Source organism: Cydia pomonella, chromosome 3 (genome assembly GCF_033807575.1).
Source record: "Cydia pomonella isolate Wapato2018A chromosome 3, ilCydPomo1, whole genome shotgun sequence".
NCBI lineage: Eukaryota > Metazoa > Arthropoda > Insecta > Lepidoptera > Tortricidae > Cydia > Cydia pomonella.
In genome coordinates, this window is record NC_084705.1 from 5,915,775 (window position 1) to 5,942,018 (window position 26,244).

General features: G+C 36.8%; 2 protein-coding genes across 4 annotated transcripts in view; one reads left to right on the forward strand and one right to left on the reverse strand.

Annotated features, from left to right (window-relative positions):
* Positions 1-26,244, forward strand: part of LOC133515902 (serine/threonine-protein kinase Doa) — a 76,734-nt gene that overhangs the window by 13,641 nt on the left and 36,849 nt on the right. Inside the window, exon 1 of one of the 3 annotated variants that reach the window (XM_061848543.1) lies at positions 24,766-24,784. The exons of the other annotated variants lie outside the window; for them this stretch is intronic. The gene's annotated coding sequence lies outside the window, so the exon portion shown is untranslated. Of the gene's footprint in view, positions 1-24,765; positions 24,785-26,244 lie in introns of those variants that run through there. 3 annotated transcript variants of the gene reach the window in all.
* On the reverse strand, positions 13,008-16,730 carry LOC133515898 (uncharacterized). Its single transcript, XM_061848530.1, has 2 exons — positions 16,258-16,730; positions 13,008-16,170 (listed from the first exon to the last, which is right to left on the reverse strand). The coding sequence occupies exon 2, from the start codon at positions 15,425-15,427 to the stop codon at positions 13,424-13,426; it is 2,004 nt and encodes a 667-aa protein (XP_061704514.1). The 5' UTR covers positions 15,428-16,170; positions 16,258-16,730; the 3' UTR covers positions 13,008-13,423.

Sequence of the window (26,244 nt, forward strand, 5' to 3'; positions counted from 1 at the left end):
TGAAACATCTAAATTTCTAATATTAGATCATTAACCGCTGCCAAATACGCGACAATAAAACTTATTCATATATATCGTTAATTCTTTTAACGATGTTCTTAGAACAAATTAAATAGCAACACAGAAACAATGTCTGGTCGTAGAGATGTTGATCATAAATGGATACATCGTCATAAAACAACATAAGAACCAGCCGTGTATTTATTGATTGTTGGCTCCGATAAATCACTGCTAGCGGTCCTGCTCGGCTCGTCTATAAATCATTCGACTCTGCAACATGGACCCACTTTTACCTTAATCGGTCTGCACTTAAATGTTTTTTTTTAACCGAGAGGATTACATTTTTATCGTCTTCACTGTTGTAACAACGATACAATGTTGCGACTGTAAATGTACGAACTACGTCAAATATACCTGTACTACTTATGTAGGCTGGACATCAGTGCATATAAATAGTAGGTATAGGTGTATTTGAACAAGCATCTTTTCCTCCTCGACTATACGAGTCGTGTTCAGTTATCTCTTATTTAAATTATAATCACATTGTTCGCCTCCGGTCTATCCTATGGCAACTGCAACCCGTTGAGAGAAAAATATAATCCTACACAAAATGGTAACTTGTTAGGTTTCTAGGTCAGTAAAATTATGTACTTAGTGTACTCGAATTAGCTTTTAGCATTACGGAACATCGACCTACTCGTCCGTAATCCTACTTGTTGGTTGGCCGGCCACGGCGTCGGCGCTGACCGACACGAGCAGACAATAGCCGGATTGTCACGTCTGTGTCTCGTTTGACGTGACATTTGACGCCCAATTCCTTTACTTTAGTGAAATTGCGCGAAGGAACAATCGCTCCGTTCACCTATTATCACAACAACTTGGATAATAGGCAGTACTTTATCTTCATACAACACGGCACAGTTATGTTACGACGGGGTATTTCGAATTTAAACGGTTATTATTATTGGTTTCATAAAATTTACTTACATGTAGAACATGCTAAAACTGCCAATGATTAAAACGATTGTTGCTTTCCCGTTATTTTCCGCTGAACGAGAGGCAGACAAAAGTTTACTAGGTATAGATACCATAACTAGGTACACGTAACGAATTTCAAATTTTCGTCGGATAGAGTTTCGTACTTGGTGTGTTTGCTAATTTACGAAGTAATGGTACTGATTATGTATAACTGTGACTAAACGGTGACATAATGACTTTGATTGTCTCCGCTGGACAGATCTTGCACAACGAGCCGATAGGTACTAGTAAATCAATACGTGCCTACTTATTTGTTACGTATACCCTAGTTGAGAAACGATTACTGAAGAAATGGAGACATGTCTCATCAATACATGTAATAAACTTCCCATTAGAATATAAGAGAAAAAGTCATTAATTCAAACAATATTATTACAAGCAATCCACAGATTAAGATATACAACAAACAAATAGCCAAGGCAAAATATTCTCCACAATGAAACGAAGCAGGTTTTCTGTGAAACCAGAGGGGTTTGCAGACAGCGTACTTACTGTAAAATTCTTATCAGGCAAATTAAATTAATTAATTAGTTACATGCATAACCGCTTAAAATTGTTCATCGAGCGTGCTCGTGTCGCCGCCGCTAAGAAGTTATACGAAGTTTTGTCCTATTTATCAGACTGCGGCGAAATGAGCTGGATAATGTATGTATTTATATATCAGACTACGGCGGTTAAAAGGTTAATAAATACCTGTTCGGTAAAGAACATTAAAGATGTTAAACTGGGCCTCAAATTATCACTGGAGTGATTCAACTTTGACGAAGTGTGTCGTTAAAATTATCCACGCTTCCTAAATTTCAAGTTGATTGGATTTCAAGCACCTAAATTGGATTTCAATTGATATAAGAAATCTGTTGACGACGGATCAATTAAAGATATCTGCTAATTAAAAAGAAGCTCGACCGCTTTTTACAGGCGTGTTGTAGAAAGCCTAAGCTTGATGGGCCCTTGATGAGCTCGCGATTTTATACTACAATTAGGGTTGCCTTTTATACATATTTCTCCCAGATGAACTTTAGCAGACACTACAGACATTTACGGATAAGTCGCCAAGGGATTGTCTGTCGATAAGCAACACAATGTTGTTGTTTACAGTCGGTATCATTGTGCTGGTTGCCTAAAGTAAACATTTACGCGATGATTTAATCGGTACGGATAAAACGTCATAGACATTTTAGAACTTAGCACTTTAGGGCTCATCCTTCCCTACTAATATATAAAATGCGAAAGTAACGTGTCTGAATCTGTTAACTCTTCGCGCTAAACAGCCGATCGATTTGAATGAAATTTGGCATGGAGATAGATTGAGTCCCGAAAAAGGTCATAGCAAAGTTTAAATCAAGGAAATCCCTTAAGAGGATACGGCAGCTGAGATTTAAATATTTTAGCTGAATATATCCCCGTCTCGCTAACGGAAGCGGCTCCGGCTCGGCTCCTAGTGCAATAAGGACAATGCCAGCTTAAGCGAAAAATCCTGCGCAAAAATCTCGAAAAACGATGTTTCGTACACGACTGTTTCCTCCTCCAAAAGGCTAATTGATGTCCATTTTGAATACCATGTTTCTCTTTGTGGCCTATAAATAAGACCATTTTTGCGAATATTTGAAGTGCACTAGCGCCTTAAGAAACAAAAATATCAAAAAAAGAAAAACAGTACAAATAATAATAATAATAATAATCTGTGTTGAAAAAATCATTGCTCTAGCTTCAAAACCCACAGAGGAAACAGTCGAGTACGTTTGTATGGAGAAATGACTACTCCTGTTGCCTCTTAAGGGGATGATAAGAGGGTTAGAATTTACTATGAAAGTACTAATTTCCAGGCTGACAAAGTCGCGGGCCAAAGCTAGCGCTAAATGCATACTGATTATCACACTTAAGTGTAGTGCAAAATAAACTATTACAGTACATATGGGGCTACTTTATAGCACTAGTGCGAGAAGTAGCATATTACGTTACTGTGTCGAACATTTAAAGGGCCATATGTACCGTAAAACGTTGTACGGTACATGTGCGAATAGGTAATTCGCAACTCGTGTCGAATTAAAACACTCCCTTCGGTCGTGTTTTAATTTATCGCCACTCGTTTCGAATTTCCTATTTTTCGCACTTGTATCGTAATGTACTATTTTGATGTTGATCATATGGCAACACTGTCCGCAACGGGTTGTGCATGTTGCGGAGAAGCCGTTAGCCGCGTTTAGGCGCGGACGGGAGCGGTGCGGGATCGATTAGTGAACCGGTCCCGTGGACGTTGACTCCCGAGCCTGCGCCCACGTCGCGAATTGTGCCCGCTGCCTATCCGCATCAACTAACCAGGGCTATATGCGTGTAATTCGACGGTCTTTTTCGAACTCTTTTGAAATAGACAAAAGGCAGTAAGTAGTATATGATAATACATATATACGAAATTCGAAAATTTAACTTCACTGTATGATGCAATTTAAAAGCTTTCTTTATTTAGAGGCGTTTCAGGCTTCGAGATTCACGCACAGATGGCAAGATTCGTCGTAGAACGAGATTTTAACCTTTATTTTTCTAATAAATATTGTAAAGATTTTTTAAATTCGTCTTTAGCTTTGGTATAGTTACGTACAGGAAATTTTAATTTATTTAAATCATAAAACCAAAAAGCATCGAAAGCTAGTGTTTAGGTACCGTTCACTTTTTAAAGTGACGCCCAAACAGTAAGAGTACCTTTTAATAATAATTGAGGCTGTATGTCAGGCAGTGCCCCAGTTGATGATATGTGAGTCATAGCATGATATGCGATATTAACTTGAAATTTAGCACAGTTAAAAAAATGCATGTCAATTTCTCTTTCAACATTGAATGTAAAAGTGCTATGTAATCGAAAGTGATATTTTGTTTTCACTATACTATAGATGTAATAGTTTATTTACGGAAGTACCATTATAATCTCATTTAATGTTAGAATAGTTATTTATTTACAAGGCCTGCATTATAAACTACCTTACCTTATTGACTAACATAGAATATACATATAAATTTCATTAATTATACGAATACAAATTATTGAAATAGTGTTCAAGCCATAAAATATTCCATATGCATTACAGACTACATATTAAACTAAGACTTAGGACGCAACAAATGTTCGTACTTCACTTTTTTTATAAGTGTTTACTTTTTTACAAGTGTCAAGTACCAGATACCGGTCAGTCGCCGCAAATCAACCTAAGTTAAAAGTATGTAATTTGCTCTCGTGGCACGCTTTTCATAATATTGAGAGTGTTTGATTGAATTTATGATCTTTGGTCTGCGTCAATGAGCGTGTGCAAAGACTCGCGGTCGCTACACGGCTAGAGTCTGTGCGGAAAGAGAAGAGTCGTAGAATGTATGGGGCCCAACCCATTCCACAACTTTTCTCTTTTCGAACAGACTCTAGTAGTTGCGCTGTTATAATTGGATATGGGAGCGCCAAAGCGTGGTGACAGCCAATAGTCTTGTTCATGTATAGTTCATGTAGGACGTTAGTAATCTGTGGATCAAGTATATCAAGTTAGCGCACGTAGGCATAGTTTCACTGTGGTTGACGAGTTTAGCGACTGTCGAGATATCAGATAAGCAGGTGCAAGACTCAGGTGGTGACCATTATGAGGAAAAAATCCTGTTCTTGTTCCGTTGGGCTTTAACTACCAGTTTTTACGGGCAAGATAATGTTGAATTTTTTTAAACTTGCTTTTGACCCTCACCTGCTAAATGACATCAGGGTGGAAAATTGTTACTCTGAAGTCTCGGAACTTGGGTTTTATACTATCTGAGATATAATAAAATATATAGTCTCCAAAACTGCCGGGAGACAGCGGCGCCGGCCATCTAATTCAACGGAATGACGTCATCAAACATGCTTAAAACATCTCATACAGATGAAAACGCCTATTATATAAACGTATGGGGTATCAAATGAAAGCCAATTAAATATTTAATCTGTTTTCATTTCATGCCCCACACCACACATGTATGTGCAATGCAGTTTGGGTGCAATACGGTACTTGGCGTATATAAAATATCATGTGGGTAATCATGTAAAAATCAGTTCTGGAATAAACGCCGTATGAACAACGCTGTGTTCCGTTTCTTCATCCCTCAGCAACCCCCGTATTATAATAAGCAATATTCGCAACGAGGTCTCGTTCCGCTCAAGAGGGTTATTCCCACTAGTTACCACCAAGTTGTAACCAGTGGTAACAGTGGTGACTATTGGGAAAAAAATCCCACTAGTTATTTTTTCCCAGTAGTTACCACCAAAATTTGGTTAGCGTTTAATACTAATAAAAACAGTATAATAATTGTGTTAAGTCCGCCTGTTGTTACCTACCAATGTGTATATTTTATCAATTTCTGTATCTGTTTTTTATGTAGTGTGCAATAAAGAATTGTATTATTATTATTATTATAAATATAGAGTGCTTTAATGAATAATTAATTAAAAGTAGAATTAATTATAAATTAATTAGTTTTTTTTTTTATATTGAGCTAATAATTGTGACGTTATCTATGAAACCTGGATCTTTTATCAAGGACGCTTACGCCCTTACAAACAAATCAGTCAAAAACCGTTTTTTTTATCACTTTTAAGGCAGTTTACTGAAACAGTTATTGACTTATAATGAAACAAATAACTAATTAACTAACTACTTAATTCGACCTTTAATTAATTATTATTGATCAAGGAACTCTATATTTATACTGTTGTTATTAGTATTGAATGCTAACCAAATTTTGGTGGTAACTATTGGGAAAAAACAATCCCACCTTTTACCAGTGGTAGCTACTGGGAAAAAAAAAACCAGTAGTTACCACCAAACCAAGTTGGTGGTAACTAGTGGGAATAACCCGCTGAAGATGGCCGGCGCCGCTGTCTCCCGGCAGTTTTGGAGACCCAATACCATGCTAACGATATATACTAAATGTTGGTAGTGGTTTCTGGCAGGGATCGGAAACCGGTATTTTTTGTATGGGAACGAAAACGGTATTTTTTCGTTCTTTGTTAATTATTTCATTCCTAATCGGGCAATCTAATAATACGAAGTCGTTATCTAAAAACACAACTGAGTCCTACATTTTGAGTATAAAATAAACCGAAATATATGGTTATTTCGATGTTTTTGCAAAAAACCGGTTCCGATCCCTGGTTTCTGGATCTGAACTATATTCCCATACGAAAGATCAAATATCAGTATTCAGTAACTTACTAAGCTTATTGAATATTTTGACGTGCTATGTAGTAGTAGAGAAGGCATCTCCAAGAAAATGTTTCCGCACCTCAATGAAGTTTCGGCACCTTCATTGTGTTTAGTACGTCTACTTCTGACGAGATGCCATGCATATGACGAAAATATTAAAATAAAATGTGCGTAATGAGAATGCATTCTAATAATACCTATAAACATTATAAAAGCAGTATAATAACATTCCATTGCGGAAAAAAATATGTTTTAAGCTCATTTAGATTATTATGAAATTTCGCTTAAGATCAATCGCGGCCTCACGCCTTTTTCTTTGGCGCATAGATTAAATCTCGCAGACGTAACACGTAGGTAAACGTGGGTAGGTTACTGTTTACAGAACATATATCCATAACAACAATTGTAACGCGACTTTATCGAAATTGTTAGGTACAAAACTGAAAAAGAAAGGGTTTTATGATTATGACTATTTTTGTATAATTTTAATATCACCCGAGTTACACGCGTAAAAAAACATCACACTTGAAAATAAGTAATAGTACATTGTGCAACGAGGGGGGTTAGTGACATTTCGGATACGAGGGCGGAAATTAAAGACGCGAGTTTGCAATATTCTTACCCCCGGAGTTACACACAATGTTTTTCATCACACTTGCGAAGAAAAAACTAAATTTTAAGCGAAATAATTCTTAAATACGGTGACATATCAAACATTTGTCCGACATTTTGTAATTTCTTGACAGATTAGGCATCGAAGGCACAGACCTATTCGGCATTCAGCCACGATTGAAAATTATGTAAAAATATTTAAAAGGCCTGTTAAATTAATCAAATTAAATAATTTTAAACATAAACAAAAATATTAAATTATAAATTGTCAGTATTTTACAAGTAAAAGTCATTTATCCTACTTGGTTTGTATAAATAAACGACATAATAAAAAAAAGCTTTTTTTTTTCCAATCCACAACATGCACTATGACATGGTTCTATAGTGGCCTAGGAATCAAATTGGTTGACCGTACAAGGTAATTGGACCTTACTGCGTTTGTTAGTTACGCGGTATTGCACTATCCCCGACGTTATGGTATGGTATATGCGTGATTACAAAATGGAAATATAACTAATAGGTTTTAACCTATTTCCTTTGAGAATATCAAACGTAAATGGTTCCGTACAAACTGCCACTAAATATTATTGGTTTCCTTACAGTTTTAGATGCATTTAGTTACAAATATCTGCTGCATTCATTATGACATTCAATCTGTTTCGTCACAGCACAATAACATTGTGAATATTAAAATTAATAAAACATAAATATTCGCTTTGTTATTTTGCTTGGTAAGCCATATAATCCTGAGTCAATGTCGCAGTCATGTCCTTGCAGAGTGAGAAACAAGAAACATATTACGTTTTTATTCGCCTTACTAACAGTTGTGATGCCATTTCCTAACCTTGTCATACGTAGAAAGAATCTAAATAAAGGTTATTCGCAACAAATGGTCAGGGAGCGATTTTTGTCAAGGTTAGAAGAATCCGCTAAGTGGCCAGTGTTCAACTTGTTACGAAATTATGTGCATTTGACAAAGACCAACAAACTGCTAAATTGTTATATGCATTGTGAGGCTTCTTTACTTACGTTTATAGCAGCCGACATTTGTGTAAAATATTTCGTTAAATCCGTCCAATAAAAAAAAGTCAGTCCTTTTGTGTTAACTGGTTTCTCCTTTCTTTCGCCATTTATCATTAACGGTCCGAGTGCAAGACAGGAAATTCTGGGAAGTGTAAACAAGAGGCAATTGTCGGAGCTGATTAAACATGATAAAGCCGTCTGGTATCGTCCTGAAGGTGCAAGGGCCACGGGCGCGCGGGGAGGGCCGGGCGACGAACCCGCGTGGGTCGTGGGTCAGCTACGCGCCGCGACGCGTTCATTAGCGGCGCAGGCGCACAATGCTGCATTTTACGCATACTTTGAGGAATATGTGAGCATAAATATTTTACGCCTTTAAATAACTCTCCGTTTACTCAACTCCGCATACCTTATCTCAAATGTAGAGTTTGAAACTTAAACGATCTCACAGTCATTAACTCCTTGAGTCCTAATTGAAGGTCGGGTGAGATATCGGACGAAAACTTCACCGCGGAAGCTGTAACTTTTTGTTTTCCGCCCTGTCCAAATCGCGCTTTATTGACTGCCCTCGAATATGTTTATTCTTGTTTTTATTGTCTACTGCCCGAGGTGCTGTAGGCACAGTCCGGTCCGTTTAATAATAATTCATTTCTTTGTAAAGGAACCCTATTGTTGAATTAAAGGTTTTGTGAGGGCATAGCTCTCTCCGTTCAGGGCCGACGTGAAGGTTTACGGCTTGACAATAATTTTCTTTGCACACAATGCGTTCATTAATACGCTCACTCATTTTAACTTGATGTTTACTGTGCAAGTAAAACCTTACTTCGTTAAGTGGCGAGATGACTCGAGTCTTGTACGTGGACACTGCATGGGGATAATCGGCGACGCTTTTCATAAAGCTGACAAATAAATGTACATATGTAACGTATGTATATTTAAGTATTGTCATTGTTGCAGAGAAACAGTGTCAACGAAAGTTTTTGTTATTGACATTATGAATTTGTGTCAACGAAAAATAATTTAGACCGGTATCATTAATCTAATTCGAGTCGCTAGACGTATGCAATGAATCAGTATGAGTCAATCGAGAAAGTAAACCAGTAAGCATTGTTCCAGTGGATGCGCGGCGCACCGAGACTGCGTGGGCGCAGCGCGAATTAAAGCAGCTCTCTATTCATTACTCATCATTATTACTATATCCATTTTCGGAGATGAAAGCGAGTGTTTTTGAGCTTGCTTAACTATACCTAGTTAAAGAATCCTAAATTATCGGCTTGTTCACTTTAATATTTAACCCTACACGAGCGCGCTCCGGCCGCCGAAAACTTGACACTTGGCTAATTAGTGTTGCTAACAGTGATAAGAAGATAATTAAATACATTATCCGAGTGGTTTCAACGGGAACTACTAACGAGTTCTTAAAGAAATGCACGAATATTATGAAATAAACTACAATGCAAGTACAAGTAATTAGCCATGGCGTAGTTGTTTAATAAGAAAAGTCAGACAATGTTTACTCTTACTAATCTACACAATAGGTATAATAAAGCGATTGTTCGCGGATCGCAGTCGTCGGGGCTAGAAAGTACTGCGCGTAAGAGCGGTAATTACTTGACGCACAAATTGTATTGTTCCGACACCAGTAGAGTTCCCTGAGATATGCTTGCAGTTCCTACGTCGGTTGTTACAGACAGCAGGAATAATTTAAAATGCCGCTAGAGTTACACCAAGTTCTGACATGAATCTATTAAACTTCACACTACACTTTGTTGCGCGATACAAAATAATGGACAAATGGGATACATAACGTCAAATCGCATTTTCTACCTTATAAACCATAGAGTCATATAAAGACACAAATTGCTGCAGGACGTGAGGTTGTTAGTTGTACAGTCAGCGTCAAATACTTTTTAGCAACCAAAGTGGCCAAATAGTTCGGTACACCATATATTTAGTATGGTGTACCGAACTATTTGGCCACTTTGACTGCTACAAAGTATTTGACGCTGACTGTACAACCACAACTAACAACCTATTGCTTCTTCATGCAGTTTGCAGTCTCATTATGAATACTTCATAACTCGTGTCCTAGACGTGTAACACCCAACGGGCTATAAAAAACCTATTCTGTACTGATTATGGCTGAATATTTGTTTATTAGTTATCGAAGGTCTGTCATTTAAATTCTGTTCAAATGTATAAATAATCGGGAAGGAATAACTTTTTTTCTTTACGTGTTTAGGTGACTTCAGGTCCTTAACACACTAAACTAGCGGCAGCTTATTTTCAAAAGGCTTCATTGCGTATTTCCCTTTACCATTTCACACCGGGGAAGACATGACTAACGGATATTGTCCCTGGCGACGACTAGAAAAGATTATTGCAAGTAGCTCTTTCCAAACCTGCGTGTAATGATGCCAATCCCATGTAGCACAATCGGATTAGGACGAACCTCAAAATCTCTGGAACCCACGAGAAAGGAGAATATCCCCTGAAATGATATAATAAGCGCTAAATTTGTGTTCAACAAATAATTTTTGTAGCAAGATATGTTTTTTCCGCAAAGATGTCTAGGACTATTTTGTGTAATTTTGTCTAATTTAATAAGCTTTAATGTTGTCTTACACCATATTTTCATAAAGAACGTAGATTTCGAGTAAAACGTTAATTTCTCCAGGATGGTACACATTTTTCAAGATGGCTGTGATTCCCCGAGGTCCCCAAATGTCAAATGGTGTGAGTATGAAAAAGGGGCCTTTAACATACCAAATTTTATGACTGTTCCAGAGATTTCGAGGTTGGTCCTAATCCGATTGTGCTAATGTGACATTTAAATCGTGCGGTCACAAGTTAAACTGACATTTTCATTCATTCTAATTCACAAATTATTCTTTTGTTGCCGTCATTGTGCCTCAAATTAATTAGTGCTCATTTCGTAATCAGAATTCAAACGCGTTTGGTAATAAACGAATAATAGATACACACATTAAATATATTTCGTCTTGCTTGTGCCTTTCTCTATCAAAATTACACACCGTGATATCTTTTCACTTTCACGACCACGATGCCAATCAAAATAAATCTTAAACAATGTAAATGTAATTAAAATAATTGGTTTTAATTAAAATACGCTTTAAGGACCCATACATGTACTAGTTGTTACATGCTTAAAAAAGTATTTTGTGAAACGTTTTTCGCTCTTTAATAAAAGATTAATTTTTCCTACAAGTTCACATTATAATGTCGCCATAATGGAATAGGAATGATGAAGATAGTCCGTATTAACTGTATAGTGAGTAGAGTGTACGCCAAACCGAACTGATGTAATGGTATTGTCGGATCTTTACGATAAACCGAATGTCTGTGAACCCCATTACACACGATGTAAACAAAATCACGTTTTTTTGGACCCGGGTATGTCCTTAAACTACGTCCAAAAGAGACGTATGGGCATAATAAATGTCATCTCGCTTTGTGTGGTAGGGCACAGCACAGCGGATGTCATTCCAGATCTAGAGCAGAGCCCAACTGGGGAAGTATCTCCACCCTACGGAAAACCGCAGCCAAATAACACTAGACCCTACTCATAGTGTTGTGTTCCTGCCGGTGAGGTTGCCAGAGCTCAACGAGGGTTCGGAGTGTTAGGGTCGGCAACGCGCATGTTACTCCTCTGAAGTTGCAGGCGTCCATAGGCTACGGACCACCAGGCGGGATGTATTTTTTTAATGATATAGGAGGCAAACGAGCAGATGGATCACCTGACGGTAAGCGATTACCGCCGCCCATGGACACCTGCATCACCAGAGGGGTTGTAAGTGCGTTGCCGCCCTTTAAGATGGGAGTACGCTGTTTTCTTGAAGGTTTGAAGGTCGTATCGGTCCGGAAATACCGCAGGCGACAGTTCATTCCACAGTTTAGCTGTGCGAGGCAGAAAGTTCCTGAAGAAACGCACAGTTGAGGACTGCCAGCCATCTAAGTGGTGAGGATGGAAATATGTGTACGTATGCTTGTGTGCCACCGACTTAGTATTAAAAAAAAAGCAATAGCAGCAAACCAGTATCGGCGGTATTGAAGTGCTACTCTGGCGGTAGGCGGTAGTGAAAGCTATTTTATTTGCGCTTGTTTACATCGGCTTATCTGTAAACATTAATTATCAGCCTACCTATACACTCTCCATTTCACGGATTGTAATGATTTTTGATGCTATCATATATCCGGAGGCCAGAGAATCGAGATATTGACACCTTTTTTATATGACTAGAAACTGTCTTTATTTGGTGTTGATTATTATAAAGCGTGGGTGATTACTTTAAGATCACTTTCATTAGGACTAATGAGTATTACTTTTTATTATTTTACTTCATACTACTACTGTATGCGAACAGATAACAAAAACCAAATATTAACCTACTGTCTGACAGAGATGGGCAAATCGTAATCGATTCCTGATTCCACGATTACTTGATTTTACTTTGTAATCTACTACTAGGTGTCAGATTACTTGTAATGTAATCAAGTGAAACGGTAAATTACCATTACATATTATGGAATCAGTAATCATCTATACAAATATTACCATTACTAATAATTGGGAATCATTGTCGATTGCAAATTACTGGAATTGTTGACTTGATTACTTCCAGATTACTTCTATATGTTAAGTGTCTTTTAAACGAAGTTTTCTCAAACATACAATTAAATATCGTGTTGACTGATTCGCATACGTGGCATCCGAATTTAGGGTCAATTTTAAGATCCAAGATGGCAGCAAATTTTTTTGCAATATTCTTTATTATACTCGTTTTCGACTAATTCGTATACAAAATGGATAGGTAATATAGGTATATTTTATGCAATTCCGTCCGTGCATTCTGAACTCATAATATGAATTATGATTCACAATGTGTAAGGCCGACCTAAGGGTTCCTGGTTGACTTGCGTGACCCTAAAAACGTGCCGCCATCTTAGATTTCAAAATGGACCCTAAATTCGGACTCTACTTAAGTATGCGAATTTTTGAGAAAACACTATACAAATCTCGGCGAGAAAAAAAGGATTGCTCAAAGAAACTCAAGATATTCCTGATTCCACATCCATCACACAACATGTATGAAATAAAAATAGTTTCTTCAATCATAAATATTAGTTTTATTTATTGTACTCAACTAAATAAAATTAAAATAAACTTGTCGCTATTACTTAAGCTTTAAATTAAATATGCGTAATTAAAATTAAGTACGGCTTTAAAATTTATCGTTTAACCCTTTAGTGGGTAACGGCAACGGTAACGCCTTGACTGTACTTGCAGTCGAGTTCATAAATATATGAGCATTTTCCATAAAAAAAAGGTTTTCCTAAAGTATAATTATGAATGATGAACTTTCCCATGTACATTTATTTGTGAAGCCCTGGCAATACTCATATATTTATGAACTCGACTGTACAATATCTTTCATTACAAAAGAGTGAGGTGGGTCCAGACACAATTGACAATATGAATTATCGGTCAGGTACAAAGCTAAGTGAATTATTTCTTAGATTTAAGAATGTTTTTCATTATTCAAGTTGGCTTTTAATATAACTCGTCGCTCAAAGTTCTCGTCTGTTAATCGGTTGCTTTTTGGAGTATTTGTCATAGTCGCATAAGAGAACAGTCGTTCTACGGGAGCTGAAGAGGTCAGAGGTGTATTATACTTCAGAAAAACTTTTTTTATCTCAGGATATTTGTTCAGGATATCTAATGACCGTGATGTATCTGATAGATATCCTAATATACAATATTCTGCTCTGATTGAGTGTCCGCCGCTGCCGCCGCTAGTGTTGCTGTCACTATTTGAATTACTGAAATCGTAAAACGCGTCATCAAAGTCATGTGTATGTTGAAATATCTCAGGCTCGATATTTGAATGATGTTGAGATTCCTCCGATACAGCCGTCAAAAACATATTTTTTAACCTAGCGTGATGTTCGGAATCCACGCATTGGTACCATGAGTTCTTGAACCTGGGATAGCTGTGAGCGGCGATAATTGCTTTTTCTGCTGCAGGTCCTGTAAGTTTCAATAAATCGTCGAAACGACTCTGCACTTGTTTTAATAATTGAACCGCAATTGGTTTACAATATTGATAATTGTTTTGCTGTAGGGCATGTACTTTTTTTTTAAGCATCAGTAGTGTTGGTAGCAATAAACCGTAATAGGTATTATTTTCTCCTTGAAGAATATCCAGTACTGCTGCTACGGGTTTCAAACAAGACAGATATTCTTCTATATAATTGAAATCTGTATTACGCAGCGGATTTTCCAAACCGAGCCCTTCATGTAGAACACTGTTTTTTTCTTTAATCGATAAAATTTGCTTTAGGGCATCATACATACTGTTCCAACGAGTTTCGCCTGGTCGACTAAGATTATGTCCCAATATATTTTGGATGATTTCAGAGCTTTTGGGACGATTCGCCATTTTCCAAAGACGATTACATTTATCTATTACACTCTTATGAATGTTGGACAGAGCAGTGTCAGTGGTAAGTAAATGTTTTAAATCTGTTGTGGCTATCAGATTCAAAGTATGGGAACAGCATCGCATATGATACGGTAGCAGTGCATGATCATTTAAAAAGTCAATACAACCTTTATTTGAATCTGAAATCATCAAGGGCTCTTCTTCGATATCATCATTAGAGACATTAGAAACGGTCTCACAATTGTCATTTGTTTCTATGCTACCTGGGTGAACTCCGAATTCTTTAAAAGCCTTAACAAAATTGCTACCATTATCTGTAGTAATAGCAACAATCTTAGGCAAATCTAAGTCAAATTCATGTAAAATGTCTCTTAGTAGATTAGTTATGCGTTCATAATTATGCACTCCCGGGAATCTCCGACATGCCAATGCCCTCGATGATCTTAGAAAAGTATCAGGATCGATCCAATGTGCCGTCAGGCCTAAAAAACTTCTTTTCCGGCTGGACCAGATATCTGCAGTTGCACAGATAAAATTTACCCTGCTCATTAAATCTTTAATTACTTTAACTTGATCATCATAATGTTGATTTATACGACGGGTCAAAGTTGTACGACTCATAATAGTCAATCCCAAACTGTCGACATGCAGTCTCTTTAAGATTCGAATGAAATGTGGATCTTCTACACAACTGAGTGGTATCATCGAATGTAAAAAAAATTTTACTACGTCGCTATCAAACTCTTCTTGAGAGTAAGAGCTGCTAGTTTTAAGCACTTGACGATTTTGAACTGATGTTGATTGCGGCTTTTTTCTTTTCTTCTGTATGCAATATGATTTGTATTCTTCAACACAGTCAGGTCCATGTTTTCTCTTCAGGTGTTTAATGAAGTTGGAAGAGCATTTTTTATAGCCTTTTACTTCAACGTTTAATGGTAAACATTTCACGCACGCTGCCACAGTGGACGAATTTGTTGTTTTAGACGTAATTTTGGAAAAAAACGTACCATCAAATAAAATTTCAGATTCGGAACTTGAGGCTGATGTTTCTTCGCCGACAGCTGGTGAATCCAAATCCATAGTGGAGTTATGGGATGGATTTATAAATTGGACTATTGGATTGTAAACCCGCTGAAGTGTAGTTACATTTGTCAAGTTCAATTGACATTGTCAGTGAGGCATATTATAATATTTTAGTAGGACCTCTTCAACGTTATCTAAATAGGTCTGATAACACAATTATAGCGGCAGAGACGATTCAAAAACATTATGCACTACATCTGTACTCTGTACACTTCCTTGGGAATTATAATCTGGTATCTGAAGTGTTTATTTAACACGTTCACTGCGGGAAAATCTTCAAGTTCGAGTACAGGTACAGGTGTAATGAATTATACTTACTTTACTATCGTATATTGATGAAAATTAATAAAATTTACCCTATCTATTTTAATTTGCTTTAGGACTCTCCCTGAAATAGTTGACAAGGCACGAATAATTTCCATAAAATACGACGGGAAAACATTATTTACTAAAATCGTCTGCATATTTTTCAATTTTATTTACAGCCTCAAACCAAAATGTTTCAAATACTTGTGGAGGTATCTTCAATAGTTGTTTTCTTAAATGTGATGGCTGTGTAACACATGTGCAATTATCATCTCTTAGGTCTTTATTGTAACGAAGGCCCTTTTCTTGGTGTTTTCGAAATACCTCCATTACTTCTTCCCAACAATCTTCAAAATCTAAAAAGTGTTTTCGTTTGAACATCACCTTCAGGCACCTCTCACGAAAATTTAGCAGACAGCAGCATAAATTGGGCTCTGTAAAATAAACAGGTACCTAACATAAATAAACATGACCTTTTTATGGTTTTAAAAATAATAACTATTATTTGTTTTATATCTTACCGTAATTGGCATTTCCTTGACGAATTTTGGTTATTTCTAATTTTGCCTGAAGTTCCATTTTAAAACATCGAAATTCCTCCACATCAATCATGCATGTCATTGTGTTATAAATATTAACCCAATTTTTAAGATTCAACACCAAAATTTAATGTGAAAGTGAAATGCTAGAATGACATGTAGACCAAAAACAATTTTAGTGACATTAACAAAATTATAAAATAAGGTTTGCCAATTAAGTAATAAGCCTGGAATTGAAGTAAAGTAATTCAGATTACTTAAGTACTTGATTACCGAGGAATCAATATTACAGTAGTGGATTACAATACCGATTCCAAAGGAATGGATGACAGACGTAATCAAAGTACAGTATTACATTAATTTTGATTACCCAAATAATCGATTAATGAGGAATCATGATTACTGGAATGTAATCGTGTAATTAATTCCAAAAGGAATCGATTACGTCCAACTCTGCTGTCTGACCAATTAACTTCATAGTAATTTAATTTTTATGCGATTTCACAATCTGTCTGTCCCTCCGCGGCTTAGCTCCTAGATCGTTAGTGCTAAAAAGCTGCAATTTGGCATGAATGCTCAAGTCATGCAAGGCGACAGAACGGCAAAATAAAAACTACAACAATTTTTTTTTCTTTGGTTGACATACCCAAATACAACATTTTTTTTATTTCGCTTAATCTCAATGGTGTGGTGTATCGTTGGATAGGTATTCAAAACGAATAACGATCTATAACAAACATTTTTTGATAATGTACCTTACCCTATGTACCGTTGACACCATACTGGTTTTATAACTCTTTCGCCGTTTATTATATTTATAGTACGTATTAAATAAATATGTGGTAGTTTATTGTTATTATTTATTTATGTAGTAAATAAAAAAGCTTTTTTATTTATTCAATTTGGGGGGGGGGGGGGGGGGGGGGGGGGGGTGCTCTAACTTTTGAACCATGGGTAGTGTTTGCAATCCAGATCCGAAATGTATGAAATTGTCCCCTGCCCCTTAACTTATTCTGACAGAATAGTAACTACGAAACCCCTATACTGAGCATGGCCCGACATGTTCTTGGCCGATTTTATTTTAAATCGGATTAGTATTTAGTTATTCTAAGCCAGTAATAGTAGTGTAGCAGTTATAGGAAAGTCGATAAAAAATCTTCATTGTATTCATATAAGTCATATAAGAGCTAATCGAATGTGCCAAATAAATATGCGCATGTTATTAGATAAATGGTATCCGTTAAGTGTTTCAACGTGCCGATTTATAAGGTACCTACTCTCTGTATTGTTTCGTCCAAGTGTGGGCAGCGCGTCTATTTAACAGTAAAATATAGGTCACATACAATATATAATAATATGTATGTACAGTCAGCATTACTATTCGCCTAGCACCTTTGCATACAAACTTCTATGCAGTGTCGGTCGGGGGAGTAACTTTTGGACACTCTGTAGCTGATTGTACCTATTATCAAAAGCTCTACTCAGTATGTTGCCATAGAGCGCTAGGGCAAAATTACATTCTCAACATAAAAGATACTAAAAATGTGTACCTGTACTCCTCAGTCCGCAAGCACGCACAGTATAAACTCTTGTAAAATAATACTCATTCTCATTACGAGTTTGAGCATTGTATTGAATTTGGAGTAATTTGCAAATGTGGGGAATGGGGCCAATCGGACCTAAGCCAATACTGTTAGCTCCGGTATTGAGTCATCGGTAAATGATTTTGTTAACTCGATTTTCACAAACAGACATGTTTGAGATTATTGATACACAATAGGTTTTAATAACTAAGGGTTGCAGATAAATACGCTTTAGCGGATTATTTTTTTTACATGTGTCTTTTACGTAAGATAATTGTGTAGCCGAACCATGAAATCATAAAAATATTTACAAGTGGCCTCCTAGCTTTGTACGCAGATTTTGTTTTTAACACATTCTGTATTCTAGTAGGGCAGCTTAGAGTTAAAAAATGCACACGGATATGGCGACGCGTTTCGCCAGTGCCAAAGCACGTTCTAGCAAGCTTAGTATATCAGAACTTTGCACGTGGCCTGTTTACTCATCTTTTAGACAGGAAGTTGTAAGGCAAAACTTAGACATCAGTCTGAATCATGAAGAAGCTCTTTGTTTATCTCGGTGTTATGTGTAGTTGCCAGTTAGTAGCAATGACATTGACCATCACGCTCGCCATAGGAGGCAGTGCCTGCGATTAGTCCGTATGTTTATATTGTACCTTATAAAACTCAACGTCACACCACATTAGCATCTTAATATGACATTTTATAGGTAATTTATTTACCTCCGTGCAGTTACAGTGTGCCTGACTTGTTAGTTATCCGATTGGCTTACTAAATAAAGACATACCGTGACCAGGCCTCTAGACGATTATGCAAATTGTACCATTTATTTCCATTTAGGAATCGAATCAAAATTAAAATTATTCGAGTTGCCGATGCACTCGTGATGTTTACTAGTGGGGCCTTCGCAGGCCGCTCACGTTTACGGAAGTGAAACACTATTCCGATCATTTTTGTCAAGGACAAGCGTCTGGGTGAAATTCCACATTCTTCACAAGAACGAACTTAATGACTCGAGGCCTTGCAGAACTGATAGCGATACTATTTTAAAGGAAAGACAAGTAAGTAAGGTGCCCGTTTAAGGAGTTACGGCAATGCATCGACCGCCCACGATTCCTTCGGAAATCGATGGAGGCGTCGCACTAAAACCCTACAAACGATCTTTTGGATCGTAATTTGTACACGGAAGCATTTAACTGATACTCTTTGTTAATAAACGGTCTCGCGGCGACTTTTCTACCGCATACTTCACTTATATTGCATCTCGTGTACCTATTACGTAGATTCAAACATTAAACAACTATTGAGCTAACGCCAGATTCAACCACCATTACCAATAGATAACCAGTTCATTTACAACCTTAAAATGAAACATACGTGATCCTAATCTTGTTAGCTGAAGCTAGTTAAATAGGATACCATAAATAATTAAACTAGGCAGTTGCTGCACATCCTAAGCGTGGGCGCCGTGGTTTCCCTCGAAGCAAAGCTCGTCGTTTACGCAACTCTCAGTATTTGGCGTCTCTCGTAAACTGTGATCACTTTTGTTTTCAAACACAAAGCCGCGCCGTGGCCTTGATTACGATCCCGCGCGGTATTATTTGCAGCCATTTGTCAGCTGACGTGACATGATTTCCCTTTTATCAAAATAAATATTAATAAGCGAAAGTTTCCTTTTCAAGCACTGGTTAAATGACGATTTATGACAAGTATCCAATCAACGAATGACGTGTCAGATTATAAAGCAACGTCAACTCTTAACCTTTTTCTTGTAAAATGCTTCCGCGATTCGAAAACAAAGTGCATTTTCTGCATGAGTCAGTCAACCCGATGCTAATGACGGCGGCGTTAATTAATATTAAATAAACGTTTGTCCTGAGCAATGCTTTATTGCCTTGTTGAAAGGGAACTGTTTGATAAATTGAGTTTATCTGGAAACTTTTCGATGCGGTATATTTTAACACCTAAAGATAATTAAATTATATGTTTAAAAGAATTTCTGCGTTGAAACTAGGTTAAGTTTTTTGCGCTACGCTAAAGCAACTACGGCACTTCACCTGTTTTATGACCCGCAAACGAAGCTTTCATTGCTTTAACTTAAAACCATGTACAACACCCACAAGCGGTCTTTTCTCTAAAAGCAGTACATACAATTGCAATTTCTAATCACACGTCATAAGTGTGACACGACCCCAAAAGTTTGATTATGGGAACAAGTAATGTCGTGTATGAAGGATGACGAGCGGCGGCGGTAACTGCTGGCCGCCTACGCGCTCATTCGCCGAATCGAACTGTACTGACAGCTTTCTGCCCCAATTACAGACGTCTCGATTTCGCCGAATTGTGGGAAGTCGCCGCCCGGTCATAGACATTGATTTGTACTGCCGCCGATAAATAGAGAAACAAACTTTTACTTTACTCCTACGTTATATATGACAACTTAAGGTGGGTTTTTCCCACTTGTTACCAGTAAGTTACTGGGTTTTTTTTTTTTCAGAGTTACCACTGGGAATTTTTTCCCAGTAGTTACCACTGATAAAAGATGGGATTTTATTTTTGCAGTAGTTACCAGAAACATTTTTTTAAAGTTCAAAACTAATTAAAACAGTAAAACTATATATAGAGTAATTTAATAAATAAAGATATATCGATGAGTGTTCCGCAGTAAAAAGATGGAAAATATTCGGTTTTTGACTGATTTGTTTGTTCATTCGTATAATTAATTCAAGTTGCAATTAATAAAATAAATTTCATCGAAACGTTAATTTCTCTTCGACTATTTAGTTTTTGCACGTCTACCGGTAAAACTGTTTTTATTTTAATCCCTTTTAAGAGGGAAGAATAGCTTTGCGATCCTAAATAAATAACGGTTACTTTTAGTATTCACTTTCCATTTCGGGAGAAAACAGTTTCCAATAACTAAATCTTAACTAATCACTTTGATTTTGATGTCAATTGATAGGTTTCGCTTTAAAAAAAAATATTAATATTGCACATTAAAAAAAAACCTATAAAACCTAGTTTTTCATTGTGTCAATAACACTAAAAATCATGCAAGATTCTATGTATTTAAGTATTTATAAATATGTATATATTATATATATCGTTGTCTAAGTACCCACAACACAAGCCTTATTGAGCTTACGTGAGAATTTGTGTAATATTGTCCTATAATTTATACAATACTATTTATACTGTTTTTATCAGTATTGAACTCTAATACCCCCCTTTTACCAGTGGCAACTACTGGAAAAAAAAATCCCAGTAGTTAATACCACCAACTCAGTTTGGTTCGGTTTGGTGGTAACTATACTGGTTTTTTTTTTTTTTCAGTAGTTACCCCTGGTAACAACTTGGTAACTAGTGGAAATATAACCCCTTAAGTTGTGGCCACAGGTTTTTGTTACAAATCTTAAAAAACTTTTATGCTGTCGTTGATTTTTAACAAGTCACGCTATAAACACTCGAATGCTGACTTTTTTTTTTGTCTGGCGTAAAGGCTCTACCGTATCCGTGAGTCACAAGCATGAAGGATCTTTGTTGTGCTTCTGAGAAGCTTTACCATCCAGGTCCGTGTGATAAAAACTTTTTGAAATGCGGGTCGATCGGAGAAAATAATTAAACGTCGCATTTAGTTTGATATCGGCTGACTGCATCCGCTTGAATGTCGTCCAATGGGTTGCTTGAATTTTTTACGTTTTAAATTAAGATGTAGTTATAGAATTAAATTACATTTTCACCACACCAGCTGGTAAAGGCCTTCTTGGTTGATCAAAAACTGATGAAAGCTGCATTTTATCCACATGTGTGGCAAAGTTATCAAAAACAAATAACTATTGTTTTTTGTTTAACCACACCAACGCGAGGAAAATACTAACTACGAAATACAAAAAAAAAAACCAAATAAAATCCAAATGAACGGAATAAAAATATATCATTCAAAATCATCATTTAAATATCAGTTACCAGCTGTTTTAAAAATGGTGGGCGTCTTGCTGATGGGCAAAGTAGCCTCACATGTGGATAAAATGCAACTTTCTCATTAGTTTTTGAACAATCAAAAAGGCAACCACACCACCAGCTACCAGCCACCAGGGAGAAAATGACTATTCTGTTGTGGAATACATTTTACTCTGTCTAAATAATTAAAGAGTTGTTGTTGATAGGTTGAACTGTTTTTTTTTATTGAGTGTTAAACACAGTCATTAGGAGATGACGAATCTATAACGAGTAATGTTCGGTTATTCATGAATCTGTATGACCCATTGTGACCCCAATGAATAATAAGGACCGTTAGCTACTCCTAACTTAACAAGTTTGTATACTTTTTGAAATATCAGACTTCGAGATAAGGGTTTCTTGCATAGTTTCAAGTGTTCGTATTGGGAATTAATTGGTGTGCTTATTGTAATTATCTATTAGGTGTAATGATTCGCTTATGTACTTTCGGGTACATACGCAGGAAAACGTTAGTGAGGACTGAGGAATCCCAGATTTACAGGAAGTCCATTTATGGAAGCTATTTTGATAAATTGTTTAGATTGTACTGATAGATCAGGTTTCCTAGAGGGCTCCATTTACGGCGCTGGATTAATTTGCTACAGCACGGATCGTGTTTTAAGTGCCGACTAATCCTTTTAGTCGAGCATGTTCAAATGATTTGATTAGCCTTAAAAGATTGGGACAGTTGTTTCACATCAGTTCCATCCTCGGAGCTATTTGGGAGGTACTCGAGGAGCGTCAGTATAAAATCGTGTCGAATTCGTACTTGTTCGTCACTATCATCTCAAACATGTAATTGATCAATGTTCATGAATCACGGAAGCGATCCGGCATTTGATTTATTATAGGCATCTCGGAAGAGTTAAGAAATTAATTTAACCTTTATAACATCAGAAGATCCAATAGAACTCCTAATTTAGTCACGTTTTGCGTAAATAGAAACAAAGCAGTGGAGTAGTTGGCGGCTGTGACCGATTTTTCTTTCATTATTAGTCTAGCAAGGCGGCCTAGTAATGAACCATTTGGGTCATTGGACCTCGCCGTTTACTGGCTGACGCCGCCTCCGGTGCCATTATTTTTTGCCTCTATTTGCCGCCAATTGAATAGTATGACGTAGTAGCCTACAATTACAACTTCAAATGTTTTTCATATGCACCTCTATGACTGTATTGATTGTGTTTTCATATATTCACGAGTAACGGATTCATCTCGAGGGTTCGACCTCCCAGTCGTTGCGTAGGTTGGAGCCAAATACCCCTGTGTTTAGTAGGAGGGGGTGAAATCTTAAATAATAAAATTATTCATCAATTTATTTGATCCAAACTCATGGAATTTTATTAACTTACTTCTCTGGCTCAGTGACCCAAACAGGATCTTGGCCTCTGACACGAGAGCGCCACTCTGCCCTATCCAGCCACTTCGCGCCAGTTGGGTATTCCGAGGGCGAACAGGTCTTTTAGGACTTCTCACTCCAGCGGTTTCTGGGACGCCCACAGGGATCAAATTTTTAATTGCTAATTAATTAAGAGAGCTAATTTGTTGAATCTTAATTAATGCTTCATGTTCATTTAAGAAAGTTTTTTTTTCGGAAGATGTGGCAATTTCACGACTTTAACACCACCTCAGAAAATTTATTGAAATTTTGTTTTATAGCTTTAAGCACAAATCTACCTTTTCAGGTAAAAGCGCTAGTAAAAGTAAAAACATTTATTATCTCGTTATATACCTACACAATTAAGTTATTAGTCAACAAGTAAAGCTACTCGCGTTCAGGTAAATGCACCATGTTTTCAAGATATTTGCGTCGTTTTTTATGCTATGAGTTTTATTAAAAATAACATTAATAACGATCGGGATATAGGTCAAGCTCTACTGCGTTAGCTTTGAGCCTAAAGGGGAAAAGTTACAGAAGCGCATAATCGCTGGCAGTGACACACTTTGTCCGCTGAACAGGAGATAACACACTAGGCTGTTTATTTGTTACATAAATAAATGCCAAATGAACCGTGTCGTGATATAGTGTGGATGTTTACACAGCGGCTAAATTACATCGCATCGATGCATTTATGTAGGCTAAGCTAATGCACCTCGACACCTGAGTAAATTTTACACGAAATTTTACAAAATAATTTCTTGTTGTATAAGATATTGTATTATTATTATTGATAAATAAAACTAATGATATCGGTTCCAAGATGCAAACGACAACTACGACCAAATACGGAATAACGTGTAAATATCTTAAAATTTCTCATAGAAATGCAGGCAGGCATTGATTATATAAAATGGTGTTGAAGTATTGTAGGTATAATATTATCTTTCCTTTGTCGAAAGTATTTTCTCGGTAAAGGACTGTAGGCCGCAATGATTTATGTCTGCAGTGTCGGCTATTAATTCGATTTGTTTCTAATATTCGTTCTTCGCCACTTTCTCCTATATTGAGCAGCCTTAAGCTGGGGTCTAAATTTCTCAAACAATTGATTTATATGTCCTGCCATTTTCTAATTAATAAAAGATTAATCAATAAAATCTTAATTTATGTTACAAATTTAGATGGAAATAAATATAGGAATAAATAAATATTGATGGACAAATATGGTTTCTGTTTTGTTTCAATTATAAATATGACTTGAACTGAACTGAATTAAATCTATGTCTGTTGTGTTCAATTAACGTACATTTTGGACGCACGTGAATATGCGTTGTTTTATTTTTGTCTGTGGCCCAAATGCATATGTAATAACGTTCGATGCGTGCAGTGTTTCGAAACCCGACTCTGCCATCTGCCCTTGTCCGTAGGTTTTTTATGAATGTTTATTTCAGAGTACTTAATTAGTGGACATTATCTCTCTAGAATGGCTAATAATCTTTTATTCTTGTTTCAGGTAAACAACCAGCATTCGTGAAATCTGTGCAAAATATTTGAGGTGAGGCCTTATACATAATAGTAAATACTAAATACCGTTTTATACAGGCTGATCAATCCAAAACGGTCAGTATGGAGAAGTCAGAAACTATGAGAGATAGCCACATCTGTTCTTAGGAAACATGGCTTCGATTTTAAATTTAATGATAATGACATTTTCTTAAGATTCGTATTATAAAAAATAACAACGAAAAAAGTCGCAGAATTTATACCTAACATTGTTTACCTGACTTCGAGCAGATACGATTCCCGGTTATATATGGGAGATTAAAAAAGAAATTGAATGTCATTTTTATTAAATTTAAAATCGAAGTCATGTTTACTAAGAACAGATGTGTGGCTATCTCTCATAGTTTCTGACTTCTCCATACTGACCGTTTTGGATTGATCATCCTGTATACTGACCTTAATTAATACATATAGCGTGTGTTGTTTATAAATATTAAATTGGAAGCGTGCAGCTGTTACTGATGTTCTCGTGAAATGATTTGATTTGATCGTCTCCTGCTTTCATCGAATTCTGTCGTTACTTGTAACGAGGTAATTTTAATTCATTGAAAATTACGCTAAAATACATTCTCTTTAGGCTTATTTTTTGTATGTTATTTACTGTGTGATTTTATGATTTCCAAATTTTTTTCTGTCTCCTAAGTTGACTTATCATATCATTTTATTATGTCCTATGTATATTCGATCTATCGTATGTTACACGTACTGTATGGCTTAAAAGCCGTGTCGAGCAGTCGATCCTATGCAGGGCAGTCGAACTGGCTCGGACGTATGTCGGCGTGCGCTCCTGCGATTCCACCCGTAGCGCTATCGAGTTAGAGTCACTTGTGGTAGACCGCAGGAGAGAGGCGCGCAGCGGTGGGGTCCTCGCACCGGTCCGCTCTACGCCTCCTTTCAGTCAGTTTAGTAGCAGCGGTGCACGCACACCGCACGCACAGTTCTCGCGCGCGCAACGAGAAGGTACGAGTATGCATGCGATCACGCACTGGCTTCCGGTGCCCTCTCGACCGATACCGAGCAATCCCGGCTAATGGGTCCCGAACTTATCGGACTTCGTGTTGTGCACCGAGTGCTCTGTGGAGCCAGTGTATACGATTCGTTGCCAAGATCGCAGTGAAATACCCAGTGCCATTTAATGAGCGGAAACGTGTTGATCTAATTTGTCATACTAATAGTGTAGTGTTTATTTCTCCCAACAATAAAAGTAATATGTAATTTATGTACAAACAAACTCAGTGTCTCATATGATCTGTCTATCACATTAAGCCATACAGGCTCGACGCATTCATGCATAATTAATGTGTTTTAGCCTTGTTTTCATACCTTAATTGACAAGAATAATACATGATTAAAGTGATTGCAATGAAAAGAAAAGAAATAAAATATGATTTAAATATTGTAGACTAAATAGAATTCATGAAATAATGTATTATAATCTCTTGTAAATAAGCG